Below are 14,713 nucleotides of genomic sequence, written 5' to 3' on the forward strand. Positions count from 1 at the left end.
GAGACATTGTTTGGACTCCTAGTCTCCTTTTGTATCACCAAAAGGATGGACTGCAAATTTATTTGGATATTATGGTGAGATCTCTGTTTCTATAACCAGATCCACTCTCAACAGTAGAAGCACCTAGTGATATAAAGAATTCAACAAATGTAAATTTTGAAGCCTACCTAGTGGGGGAAAGAACCTCTCCATTGCCTTTTGGTCTTGCAGGTAGACCAGGTAATGTGAAACCACCCAGGATCAGGCTTTAGAGGTGGTCCTAAGTCACTGACCCCTATTGACAGTGACTTCTCATTCCCTCTTAGACCACGATCTCCAGTATTTGCCTTTACCCCCTGATCTTCTCTACCTGTAAGTGAAAAGTGCCCATTGTTCGCAGGTTGCAGGCATGACCAATGTTGCATAAAGGCCATGATTATACTTCCATAAATTGTTTTATTTTGTTCTTTATTGCCATGAAGTGGGTGGTTTATAGCAATAAAAGGGAAACTATTTGCTCAGTACCATCTTTGACTCTATACCATCTGTCTTCTGATAATATCTTGCACTCCAGAATTTTATATTAAAGGGACACAAATTGATAGGATAATGAAGCTAAAAGATGTTTGTCAGAAAATGTTGCAATATCCAATTCTCATTTTTGAATTATCAGATAAATGAATACTGCATTTTAATTTATCTGTATAGACACATAGGAATATCACTTTAAAAATAGTCTCACTTTAAAAATAGCTTAAATATCATATGGAGAATGCTAACTCCTATTATTTCTGGAAAAAGACAGTTTGAAAGTCAAATGCAAGAGAAATACATAGCAGTTACCTTATCAAGGTTGTTGGTGGCATGGAGAGATCTCCAGGTCAACTGGACATCCAATGTCTAGGGTGATTCTAATAACAGTTTCTACTACAGTTTGGGGGTATTAATAAGGAACTGATTTAACTGCCTTTCCATAGTGATACTGTGATTTGGTTAAATATATAGTGAATTAATGTTTGTGAAGTAGCAGTAGAAACCATGATTCTGAAATCTATAAATTTTGCTCCTACCTCTTCCCTTTGTCCATTTTCACTTCTAACATATGATATAGATGGTAGCTACTCTAAAAATAGAATTGTGAGATGCCTCCCAAGGGGGGAATTAAACTGCATTTTCTGTGTATTTCTACTCCTTAACTCCCACCACATCTTCAAAAGATCCATGAAGAAAATGAGAAATCTTATCTTGACTCATCCAGCAAAGCTTCAGCACTAGACATTTGTAATTGTGAACCACACAGAAAAACTAAGGAGATATATATGGAGAGAAATTATACAGGAAATCATAACAGAAAATGTATCTTATATGTATTTTTTCCTCTAGTAAATATAATGCCATCTACTTACTCTCAGTGTATATTTTTAAGTTATCTTGTATAAATATTTTATACTCTGTCTTCAAAATTTTGTATCATTAGTATTTTATAAATTAAAAACAGTTCCTTGAAGTATGGTGGCCTAGATTCAATCATTCTTAAACTCATTTTAGAGATCCAATTAATGTGTCTAAGATATAAAGGGAAAAAAATATTTTTGAAATTGTGGTGCGCATTTTTCTCAAAAAGAAATTAACTGAAAGTTTTATGTACCACCATAAAATGTGTTACTCTGCTTTTTGCTGCCACAGGTTTCTATTCAGATTATTCTGGATATTTCTAATTAAGTGTCATTACAGTGATCTAACAGTGTCAATCAGCAGTACATGGAACATTTTTTTAATAATTGTTTTTTAATCTTGATACTCCAGATATAAAACCAGAAAATCTCTTAATCAGCCACAATGATGTTTTGAAACTGTGTGACTTTGGTAAGTTAAAAAGAAATTGAGCCCTGTAAGTACAGAATTAATTATAACACATAGGTAGCTTTTACAGGCATATTATCTACTATTTAAAAAAAATTCACCATACAGTATTTATTTAATGAGAATTCAAAGCAAATTCGTGCATGTACATATATTCATAAGCCCAGGACTCAGTGACCGCAGAAAAAGGATTTTCTAGGAAATACCACTATGGCCTTCTGGTTTGGGTAGGATTTTAATTTTTTAAAAATATTTTAAATATTGATAGAAATTGTTTAGGCATAATCACAAACACTGAAACAATAACTATGTAAATATGTATATATTGTGTATATGCAATAGTTATGTATCTGTAAGGTTAAAAGACATTTTTAGAACAATTCCATTTATTCGCTTTAAATGCTCAGTGAATGAGATTAGTAACTGATGTATGATTTTCCAACACCTTTTTGAGTATGTAAGGAAGTTTTGAGTTGTACTTTCTCCCAGTAGAAAACTGTAGTTTTTCATGTATATAAAACTCTGTATTAAGCACTATTAAAAATTTAAATTAAAATAATTCAGAAAAGTTTTAAAACTATGAATTAGAATGTCTAGGTCATGGGTCACTTTAAAAACTATATTTTTGCTTAATCCATATGCTGAAAAATAACTTGACTTTTAAAAAAGTTTATTTTTTTCTTATGGTCAGCTAATCATGCATACAGTGTGAACCTCCACTTATAAATGAGAATGTATCTCCTTACCATAAGCAGAAGTTAGATTAGTACTTAGGAGATGGATTGCACAGGTGAGAAATAGGAGCAGAATGGTCGATTTTGGCCAGTGCAGCAATTGGAAGCATGTGTCACTGTTTTCACTCATTGTTTTCAAAGAATTTGAATATTATGAACCTGTTTGCTTGAGGAAGAGTGTTTTACAGAACTTAATTTTCTTCATATTTTATGATAATAAGAAATATTGCAAAGAAGAGTCCTGTTGTACCTAAACGTCCTAAGAAGTACTTAGAAGCTAAAGTTATAAATACAAAGGGATGCCTGTAGAATGGTATAAGAGGAAGAGTATCCTTGGTCCAGCATCATTTCTTAAAGAAAAGTTATTTTTAAATGGTCAGAAATGGCACATGGCTTCCACATGGCAGTACCACATATGCATTTTGTGCCCTGTTCATCCCCAGTAAGAACTTACTAATTTTTTTCCCTCCCAGAGTGTGTAACTCCTTTGTCTGCCTTGAAGAATCCCAATAAAAAATGCAAATGTTTCTTCTAAATATGTCTTACAAAGAAGTATTGATTAACTGAAGTTAGGGGTTTTGTGGGGTTTTTTGCTATGGTTATTTTTATTTTTTTACTGTTCCATTTTAAGAAACATCATTTTACACTTTTGGAAACTGACATACACCTTAATTTTAATATTCTGATTCTCTTTACAATGAACCCATAAATTGTTTTTGGTGAGTTAGATGGATAATTAAAACCTGCCAGTTTATTTTGTGACCCCAAAACCTTACGAAAGAGTTGCAAGGGGAAAAGTAGCAATAGTCTATAAGGTAATTAAGATACCCTAATATGCTTCTCAATCACGTTTGGAGATAAAAATCATTTTGGCCTGCTCTGTTTCTATCATTGCCAACCCCAAGCATTAGTTGTTTACATAATGTCCAGAGCTGATCAGGAATAATAAATACACAAATACTATGTAAGTCCCACATAGCAGATTTAATAGCTGTCTGTGATATGCTAGTTTAGCTTTGACTTCTGGCTCTTCTGGAGACTTTGTTTTGTTCCTAAGATTTTCATTTATTGGAAAAGCTGATTTTAAAATACGCTCTGAATGCTTATAAAAGCGTGCGGTGACTTCAAAAACATGGATTTCTTTATCTTAGAGGAGAGACTGGTTTTGTAGTCAATATATTGTATATTTTAATTCATGTATGAGCACTGGACTAACTTTTTTAAGTAACAAGGGCACTGTTAATAAACAGCCCATTCAGTACCAATCATTATATTCTTTTGATGTTCCTTGAAGATATTACTAGCACTGAAATATTTTGTCAGCATGAAATTCTTTTTCAAAATTTCACCTTTGGGCTTTGCTATCTTTCAGGTTTTGCTCGAAATCTATCAGAAGGCAATAATGCTAATTATACAGAATATGTGGCCACCAGGTGGTATCGGTCCCCAGAACTCTTACTTGGGTGAGTTACCCTCCCCAAATAGAATGGCATCTACATATCTGCTGATCCTCCATCATTAGCTTTGAGATCATCTATGGAAGATAAGAACTTGAGCTAATTAAACACCAGTTACCTATTGCAGTGTAACAAACCATCTAAAAACTTAATGGCATAAAACAAGCACCATTTTATTCACTCAATTCTGGGTGCCAGCAGTTTGGAGGAGTCAGCGATTTGAGTTTAACTGGATGATTCTTCTCCTGGTCTCAGTTGGAGTTGCTCATGTAGCTACAGTCAGTCAGCAGGTCGTCTGGAGGCTGGCTGATTTAGAGGGGGCCTCAACTGGGACAGACCATCTCTGTTCCATGGGGACTCATCCTCCAGTAGGTTAGTCCAAGTTTATTCACATGATAATGGAAGAATTCCTTGAGCAGAGGGCAAGCCCTAAAGCAATGGTGGTTTTCAAGCCTCTTTGTATGACTTTTGCCTCATTGGCCAAAGCATGTTATTTGGCTAAGCCCTGATTCAAGGAATGGAGGAATAAACTTCACCCCTTGATGGGAAGAGTGGCAAAGCCATATTACGAAGTGGCAGGAGTAGGGTATAGCTCAGTGATAGAGTGCATGCTTAGCATACACAAGATCCAGAGTTCAGCCCCCAGTATTTCCATTAAAAATAAGTAAATAAGTAAATTACCTGCCCCCTCCCCCCAAAAAACCAAAAAACAAAGTAGCAGGTGTTCAGAAATGGAGGGAATTATCGCTACCATCTTTGTTAACAATCTTCCACATTAAGAATGTGACATTCTGGATTATCGGTCTGTTCATTCATTCATTCAACAAATACTTATGGATATATGCATGACTGGGACATTGTGCTGTACACCAGAAATCAACACATTGTAACTGATGATACTTCAATTTAAAAACAAAAAGCCAATACTTACAGAGTATCGCTTATGCCTAGCTACTGGGCTATAAATATTGAACCAAATACCATTTTTCTTCTGAACAGTGTAAATCCTGTTTGATGATAAATGGCTATTCAGACTAGTACTACATTGATGATTTTCTCAGCAACACCTTCATATCCATCCACTTTGTGCCACCCTTCCACTTTCAGTGCTCTTCATCTGTCAACACTAGAAAAAGGTCCTCTGATAAGATTATTTTTCTTTTTAATATGTTTAACTTTAGAGCCTAAGAAGGAGCCTGTAGTCATGATCTCCATCACATAGTTTCATTAATAGTTCTCTGCCTATCCTAGTTGTGCTATTTTTTAATTTTTCCTAGATTGTATTTTCTTCTTTGGGACCATCAAAGAATGGAGATAGAAGGCACACTCTACAAATAAAATTAAATATGGTGATAATGATGGCCAGTGAACAAATTATAGGTTCCATCTCTTTTCTTTAGTGTACTGTACATGTATCTAGGGGGCATGAGAAATTTAATTTTTGAAAGATACTTTTTATATAATAGAAATGTGAATTTCTGTATTCAGAAGATTATGATGGTATAGTCATATAGTGTTTAAGTTTACTCACTGAGGATTTATTTTGAAATTAACAGTTGATTTCCCAGTGCCTATCAGCCATTTGGTAGTATTTCTTGTTTCATTGCTGACCTAGAGCCTATAAGAATTATTGGTGTCAGTTATTGAAAGCTTTACTTTTTTTTTTTTTTTTTTTTTTTTTTTTTTAGAAATCAAAAGCTTGTGCTTTATCCTGTGATACAGATGGTGGCTAGTCATTTTATTATACCTCTTTGTATGGCTAGATTTTAGAATTTCTGTGCTCAATTTTAAACTTGGATTTAGGATTGATTTTCTTTTGTCTGTGTTTCTCCTGTGTACCTCTGTCTGGACTCACTCTGTTGCCTAGTCCAGTCATCTGTCCATTCTTTGGAAGAGATTGGGAGTTTAAATTTACCAGACAGTATTTGCCAAGGAAGAAATGAGTATGAAGTAGATCATTCTTAGAACCACATCTGAGAATTCAAGGATGTGGAAGGACTTGTTATAATATTTTTTTGTCTATAAGATGGCCCTGAAGAGTTCACTCTGAGGACAGCCTTATTGTGAAACTTCAGGGAGTGTTTGTTGCCTAATAATACCTATTGGAAAACTGAGGTTATGTTTTGAGATATATGGGAGCTACCAAAAGTAGGGACTCCAACTAATTTGGGCCAAATTGAATATTGCTGATTAAATGATTGTCAAATACTAGTTAAAGAACCATATTATTTGTATAAAAATCCCATTGATATCCGTTGATATTTGGTTAACATGAAGAATTTACATATTTTTGTACATTCTCAACATTTTGTCCTTGACATTCAGAGCAGTTACAGCTGCATAAATTATTCAAAATAGTTGATAGAAGAAAAATAGCTTGTGGTGGGTATGTAAAGATTTTCCATAAGTTTCTCCATCTAGCACAAGTTTTCTCATACTTGTATGAAAGATCAGTATCCTTCTCTTCCCAACAAGCTACCAAAAAAATCTAAATGAAGTTTCCTAATATGGTTCTTAGGTTTTTGTGGGAGGAAATGAGATAAATAAAATATTGAACTACTATTGCAGTGATTTATTATCCTAGAAACTCATTCTGTATGATGTTAAAAGTGCTTTAGAGTATTTGTTAAAAGTTTTATATTAATACTATATCACTATGGCATTCTAAAATTTCATCCCATATTTTTTTCAGGTATTTTATTTTGGCTTTCCCTTCTTAAGCTTACATAATTTGTGTTTGAAACTAAAGAAAATATGATTTCTTAAACTGCCATATATAATTTGACTTAAGGCTATAGATATTGGTGTATACATACAAAGCTTTTGACGGATACCTAGATTTTCATGTATAGCCTCCATTTATTAGCAACAGTAATACTCCAAAAGCCCTCTGGTAAACTCAGATTCTGGACAATAGCTATAAACCCCCAAATAAGTGGAAAAAATGCTTTAAGGGAAGTAGGTGTCATAAAGCTCTATAAACAAATGGTACAAATAGATTGAAGTAAATAATCCAGTGGAGTTTAGCACAATCTTAGCTGTTTTGACTCTGTGCAGTCAGAGGTTAAATAATATTCAGTGTTTGTTGTTTAAGAAGACACATAAGTCAGTGGTACATTTTAATAGGCTGAACTCATATAAGTGTAACTTGTTGATAATTGGAGAGCTAAAGGATAGTTACCTAGAAAATACATTTCTTGGGAGCATTTCATTCTCCAAGTGTTAACTCATCAGACATGTGTGCTGTATTTAGGGTTTATTAAGCCTTTCATGTTAAAAATATATCCAGATGTGAATAGATTTCAAATCAGTGTATAGTGACTAAATTGTTATTAAACCCATGGCTTTATTAGCATAGATTTTTTTTCACTTGTGTTCTGAATTTTTACTTTGATAGCCATAATTCCTTTTTTTTCAGCCTCACTTTTGTCCATGTAGTACTTTCTAATTCCTTAAATACACAAATGTGCTTTAAATCATGAATCTGTTCAAAATAATTTGGAAATTATTAAAATGTATTTCTTCAGTTGCCAAGATAATCTCTCCCTTTGCTTTTCAGAGCTCCCTATGGAAAGTCTGTAGACATGTGGTCAGTGGGCTGTATTCTTGGGGAGCTTAGTGACGGACAACCTTTATTTCCTGGAGAAAGCGAAATTGACCAACTTTTTACTATTCAGAAGGTGCTAGGACCACTTCCATCTGAGCAGATGAAGCTCTTCTACAGTAATCCTCGCTTCCACGGGCTCCGGGTAAGAGGCTTTGCTAAAACCCCAAATGGAATCAGTACAGCAGTATTTGAATCATTGTTCATTGCACAATAGAGTGCTAAGCTATCCATTGAATACTATTCCATTTCCTATTACAATACTTATAATCCCCATTATAATATTTTATTCTTGAATCTTATATAGTATTTGTGAATTTTTAAAAGTCTAAATTTGAAACTGGGAGCTGCTAATATTTTTCCTAATTTGTAAGTTCCAATTTTTCAAAATCTTTTCTAGTGTTTGCATTGTTATAGTCTAAACTTTGGTTATCTCAGACTGTTTCTTTATGCAAAATATTAGCATCCCCAAAAGATACAAATATGTATAAATGGCTGTTGCTTATTTGAGCAAACATTTATAGTGATTTGAGGAGGACTATGAATACTCTCATTCTGCAGGTTTAAAGGTGCTGTTCTAGTGAGTTATTTCTTGTCTGTTGACAGTGAAACATCACATCTTCTTTCCAAACTAGTGGGGAGCTTTTTCTGGACTTGCTAACTTTGTACAAAACTTGTTTTCAGAAAATATGCTGAAAAGGGTCTTAAAGTATAAACTTTCCCCAAATGAGGGCTAACCAAGTCACAGAGGCATTTTACTGGAGTGGCCAGTTATAGACTGCTTCTCTCTTCCACCTACCCCCAAAGCTGCGTTTTTGGTTTTCAATTACCCTGTTTGGGCCAACATGCCAGTTGGTGGTCCTTGTGGGAACTATAAAATAAGCTCACCAGCACCCCTTCTTTCTCTTAAATGTGTAATTCTCAAACTATGTTTTCTTGACACCTGTAAAGCACTTTGTTATTTTCCTTTGACTTTCTGGACCTCGGTTCATTTCCCTTTGAAGAGCACCCCTCCTCACACACACACAGTGCCCAACACAGTACCCCTCCTGCTCAGCTTGGTGAGTGAGGAATAGATGAAGGAACAGAAGTGCGAACATTTCTCTTTCATTTCTCTTCCTGCTTTCTGTCTCTCTTCTAAATCTGAGTTACCTCAAGCAAGTTTCTTTTCTCCTTTTATTTTTGCCACAAATAGCCAAATTATGACCATTAATTAGGCTGCAAATGATCAGTTAGTGATCATTTGGCATACTAGATGCTGAAAATATGACAGTAAATTGGGCTTGCCCTCAGCCCAGCAGAAAGGAAAATCTATTCTATTCAGATATAAAGTGAGTCATAACTAATGAATTCTTGGTTTACTTAGAATATGTCCAGACTCCTTCCCAGCAGACCTTGCCTGATCTGGGCCCTTCTAGCTCCCTGACCTCAGCTCATTCCTCTTCCCATTCCCCTCCCTCTCCAGACTTTCACCACACTTGCCTTTCTTTTTCTCTAACTTTCATAAACATCCCAAGGTTGTTGCAGCTTCATAAATTTGGGACTTGTGGCTCCTCCCAGAAAGGCACTTCCCATGTCTGGCACCTTCTCATTTTATAAATCTCAGCTCCAAGAACACCCCCTTTCTCTGACTTCCCACCATACTTCCCCACCTCCTTCTTGGTGTTTCCCAGAGCACCCTTCTTTTTCCATCATATCACTTATCACAGTATGTAATTATTTTGTCTATTTTTAAATTAACTGTCAAAAATCATCTGTTTTCTTGCTGTATTTCCAGCATCTAGCCTCGCCCAGCACGTGTAGTAGGGACTCGATGAGTATATGAATAATCTCTTGAACCAATCTGTGTTCTCAGCAGTCAAGCCCAGCTGTATTTTTCTCCTCTCCATCTTTAATGCCTCCTTCACTCTTACCACCTTTCACTTGAACTGCGCTCCCAAACTGATCTCTCCAACTTTCCCTCTTCAGTCTTCACATTGCTTTTAGAATGATCTTCTTGCAAACCTCACATTTAATTCTGTCTCCTTTGTATTTAAAAACCTACACAGGGTTGTTCATTAAGTTTAAACTCCTCAAGATAGAAGATAGTATTAAAACCCCTTGCTCCTAGCCCTCCAGCCTTGTCTCTCACGTTTTCCTACCCCTGCCCCCTACTCTGCAGCCACATTGAACTTGTCACCATTTCCTTGACATGTTGCTTCTACAGTGCTGCATTTCCATTTCTATAATTCTCCCAGTACTCACCCCACTTTCTGGAAAGTTCTTTGTCCTCCATTCCCCAGATTCAGGTCAAGCATCCTCCTTCCATGAAGTCCTTCTAGATTCTCCTGAAGAATTGTTCCCTTCCCCTTCTGTACTCCTGCAACACCCTGGTCATAGCTGTAGAAGCACACATTGCAGTCTCTTTTAAATAGCTGTTTGCAAATATGTATCCTCACTGGAATAATGAATTCCTTAAAGAAATGAGCTATCATGGTCGCCACTATATTCACAACATATCTGGAATAGTGCCTACTAGTTTGAATAGTATTATGTGATTGAATGTTTGACATGGAATATCAAGCTTAGTCTGCTGGCTGCCTTGTTCTTTGCCTGGATAAAGAGGCTCTAAGCTGGATTTTCTGAAGAGAGTGTAAGCAGATCTGCCATGGTACCTGGCTTTAATAATTTATAAACTAGCTGAAGAATTAAGACTTTTGTGCATGAAATAATTACAAAGCAATACAATTTATAATAAAGTGTGTCATGTAATAAAGTACTGCATTCTTTACTACATTGTACTGTTTTCTGATACATCTAAATATAGTTGAGACCTCGAGAATGTTAAACATTCCAGAAAGTTAGAAATCATAGTTGGCTGGATTCACTAGGAATGATTTATGGAGGATTTGAAACTTTGAAATGGCTATTGAAGAATGACTAGCATTTGGATTAGATAGGCCAAATGAAGGAGGTCTTTTCCTCATTTGTCTCTGGCCCTGTTCGTTCACAGACCTCCTCACTAAATAGTATTATCTGTAAAATGCTAAACAGCACATGGTGGTGCTGCTTTTAAATATCCTTTGGAAAAATTGCTACTTCCTTGACACTTTAGTTTTTATAAACCTTAATATTTTTACTTTTTATTCTGAAAGTGTTTGTTGTGTTTTAACTAAATTAGTTTAATCTTTTTGGAGTTTTGACCACATCTTTTGAGGGAAAAATCTTCCTTTATCATTTACTTGAGAATGTCTGTGACAGACAGCTAAGCGTACAGGGTGTGTGAACTGCAATTGCCATGAAACGTGGGCTCACTAGGAACCAGTCCAGTGTGATTTGCATTTTGATTCAGTTGTGTAGAGATTGGAAAATCAACAAGATGTTGCTCTAGTGGTATGCATTAGTTTGAAAAAATAACAATTGCTGTCACATAATATAGGGCATAGTCTCTGGAGTTAGGCTGCTGGGGTTCAAAGCCTGGCTCCATATTTACTACTTGAATGACCCTGGGCAAGTTTCCTGTGCCACTCTGCCTTCATGCATAAAATGACAATAACAGAAGGACCACCCGATGGGGTTGTTGTGAAGGTTAAATGTTATAATATATGTAAAATGCCCAGACCAGTGCCTGACACATAGTAAGTGCTTAGTAAAGAGACACTCTTAGAAAAAAACAAACTACTGGCTGGGATATACTTCCAACTTATATGCTTGAGTTTTGGTTATTTGTTGAGTTATCTCATATGAGAATGGTATCTTTCATTCAAAAGCACATAGATTAATTTTTTAAAGTTAGGAGTTAGGTCATTTTTAAATCATATTTCTAATACCTTTTGACTTTTGGTGTTGATTTCCTTATTGATGAAATGTTGCTTCCGGAAAACAAGGAGGAGTGGGATATCTGGTAGCATAAGATAAACCTCATAAGCAAAATATTAATTAAAATCAACTGGTATAAAGCCTTTTATCACAGCATGACAGGTGTCTCTCTTTGGGCTGATATTTAATGCTCCAGTAACATCCAGAGGAACCTCTGTACCTCCTTTTAGGAGAGGTACCTAGGTTTAGAAAGAATATGGGTTTGGATCAAATACTAGTTTGGATGCAAATACTAGTTCTTCTGCTTTTTGATTATGTAACCTGCCTTGAACCAGTTATTTGAACTTTCTGATTGTCATCTTCCTCTAAAATAAGAGGAATAACAATTGCTAAAATGCCTCACATAGCATCACTTCTCTCAGAAACCAGTTTTAGGTTATTGCCTGTGTGTCTATGTTAAATCCATGTTATTCCTTCTACTTTCTCTATCTAGAAGGTGCTGTCCTACTTTTCTCTGTCCTTACATTTTTTCTTATCTTTCAAAAGCTAGTTCAGATATTGCATATGGATTCTTTCTTCTACAGCTGCAAACCACCTTGGTCTCTCCTTTCTCTGAGCTTCAACTAGAATTCACGGCTACACAGTTTCATAGTGATTGCCCTCACAAGCAGACTGAGGATTGCTTACCTGCAAGGTTTAGGTCTTACCCATATTCTGTATCTCCTGCCATGCCTAGCGCTGTTGGGGTATGATGTCTTAATTACTCTTAAATACCTTGTTTTGAATTTTCCTGTTTAACTATTCCTCCCATCCACTTACTTAGCATGTTTAAGGATTTCAGGCTTTGAAATGCTCTTATGTTGGTTTCAAGGAAACCACCCTCCCACGAGGAGGAGTAGAAGGCATTGGGCGCTAATACGTTACCATCCAAATATTGTGAAATGTGAGTTGGCAAAGGGAAGGACAGAGCATCTGAATAAACTTGAACCTTTCCCCTCATTTTATTTAAAAATGCGTTTGTTAATTTAGGAGCCTGTTTGCCTTCTATTCCAACTTATGTAAAGGAAGGAATTGAAAACAGGTCATTCAAAGAGTATATTAAAAGGAATAATAAAATGTGTCTGAATGTATTATTTCTACTTCTGTAGCCTTTCAGGTACTGATCTTTTTCTCTTTTTTTTACTTCTCTGATTTTCAGTAAATGATACATTGTTGTGAAAAAGGTGTAAGAATTGTCTGTATAAGCAAATTCTGTATGAACTATATTCTAACTGAATTATCTATATAAGCAGACAATACTGTAGAAACTGCTTAAATCAGTTTCAAATTTTTGTATTTTGTTTTACATGCTTCAGTATTTACTGACTAGATTTAAGTATCCTCTTTCACCTGTGAGTTTTCCTGTTATTTAACACCCAATCCTATTAATGCCTAACCTAATATTCAGATGCCAAAACTAATATACATATGAGATAAATTTGACTTTGGCACTAGGGCAATAGCTACTGCTTATCTGCTACCTTCTCCAACATTCATAGCTCGTGCTCACACATACCCTTCCACATGTGCTAATACTCCTGTCATATTGTTACAGTTTCCAGCTGTTAATCATCCTCAGTCATTGGAGAGAAGATACCTTGGAATTTTAAATAGCGTTTTACTTGACTTAATGAAGGTAGGACAAGTTGATGTTATCTGTACAAAATGTCTTTTGGTTTGTGATTTCTCTTGTGTCTACATGTGACCATAGCCCACTTCTTTGAATTAAATGTTTTGTTAATCAATGTATAGTGATGTCTAATGGGGGATTATGTTGTGTTAAGAGGCATTACAATTGCGGCAGTGTTTAGTATTCTAACATTATTCCATCTAGACAGGGCTATGAGATGCCTAAATTAGATTCCTAAAATGGACAGAATAATAACAGTCTAAATATAATAAGAAGAAATAAATAAATTATTTATTTATTTATTTATTTATTTATTTATTTATTTATTTATTTATTTATTTATTTATTTATCCATTCATTCATTCATTCATTCAGCACTTGAGCTGCTCAGGCATAAGGTTTTAAAACAAATCTTAAAATGAATGTGGAAAAGAAAGAGATTCTAACTTTTTTACTATGATATTTAAGGCCTCCCATGAGATTATTTTATCAGTGCATCTAATTTGGCTCTTTTTCTAACTGGATTTCTCTCTGGCTGTTCTTTTGACAACCAGGATTCCTGCTACCCTGCCTGACTGTTTTTCCTCATGCTCCTGCCCCTGTCCAGAAGGTCTTCCTGCTCTGGGCCACTGAAAATGTTCTCACGGGTTTTTACTCTAGTTTTGCTATCCAAGTAGATAGCCCCTTGAGTGAGAACAACTTTTTCATTTCTCCAGCTTTTATTGCAGCCAGCCAGTACATAAGTTAGTGCTAGTTATTTGATAGTAGACCTTCAAAAAAACACTGGTTAATGGATCAATTTTATTTTATGGCCATTAAATCAACCGTCAAAAACACTGCACAGAGCCTTTAAAGGCATATTTAGCACAGTTGGAAATTGCTGAGCAGCACTCTCAGAACTTTGCTGTGCTTTAAAACTATGTTAATCTGTGTTCCAAAGAACACTGTGTAAATAGGTGTGGGGGTGGAGGTGGGATGGGGGCATACCTTTCAGAAAGGCCACATACCATATAACCTTTCTTAGAGATTCACAATATTCATTAACTTATAAAGGCTTTGAGAAATCCCACAGTAAAGAAGCATTTCCTAACATTTCCCAAATTTAATTAAATACTAAATACTTTTTAAAAAATATAATTTTACAGCACTGGTGTTCTTCTGAACACAGATTGAGAGATGCTATTTAAAAAAAACTTCAAGGCTCATTCAGTTAATTAGGCATAAATTATCTCTTAAATCAGTTGGGTTGTGTCAGTATGTTCTTTCACGCAATCAATATTTATTTATCAGGGCTTTAATTATTTGGTAACTTTTAAAATGTAAATAGAATAAAGTAGAAGAACTGAATTAAATACAATTTCATGTTTTCTGCCTTTTGTCTCTTTTAGTTAAAAATAACTGAACTTCTTTTGTTAAATCATTACCCAATGTAATTACTAAGTGTCAGCATGGTACCTGGTGAAAGCTAACACAGAGGAAAATACTAAGATAACCGGAACCATTAGGCATTTATACTAGTTTAAAAGTTAAACAATTGAATTTCCATTCATTTAATATATTTAACGTCAGATTTCTTAAATGTTAAACATTTATTGAAATGTATATTCAG

At 35.1% G+C, this 14,713-nt stretch overlaps 1 protein-coding gene across 5 annotated transcripts in view; it reads left to right on the top strand.

Annotated features, from left to right (window-relative positions):
- CDKL5 (cyclin dependent kinase like 5) overlaps positions 1-14,713 on the top strand; it is a 190,763-nt gene that overhangs the window by 117,454 nt on the left and 58,596 nt on the right. For 4 of the 5 annotated variants that reach the window (XM_074359946.1, XM_074359942.1, XM_074359943.1 and 1 more), the window contains exons 7-10: positions 1,786-1,845; positions 3,949-4,039; positions 7,593-7,782; positions 13,030-13,110. In XM_074359946.1, the coding sequence (XP_074216047.1) occupies positions 1,786-1,845; positions 3,949-4,039; positions 7,593-7,782; positions 13,030-13,110 (422 nt within the window). The remainder of the gene's footprint in view (positions 1-1,785; positions 1,846-3,948; positions 4,040-7,592; positions 7,783-13,029; positions 13,111-14,713) is intronic. The other variant, XM_074359945.1, reaches the window with a different exon arrangement.

This window comes from Camelus bactrianus, chromosome X (assembly GCF_048773025.1).
Source record: "Camelus bactrianus isolate YW-2024 breed Bactrian camel chromosome X, ASM4877302v1, whole genome shotgun sequence".
Lineage (NCBI taxonomy): Eukaryota > Metazoa > Chordata > Mammalia > Artiodactyla > Camelidae > Camelus > Camelus bactrianus.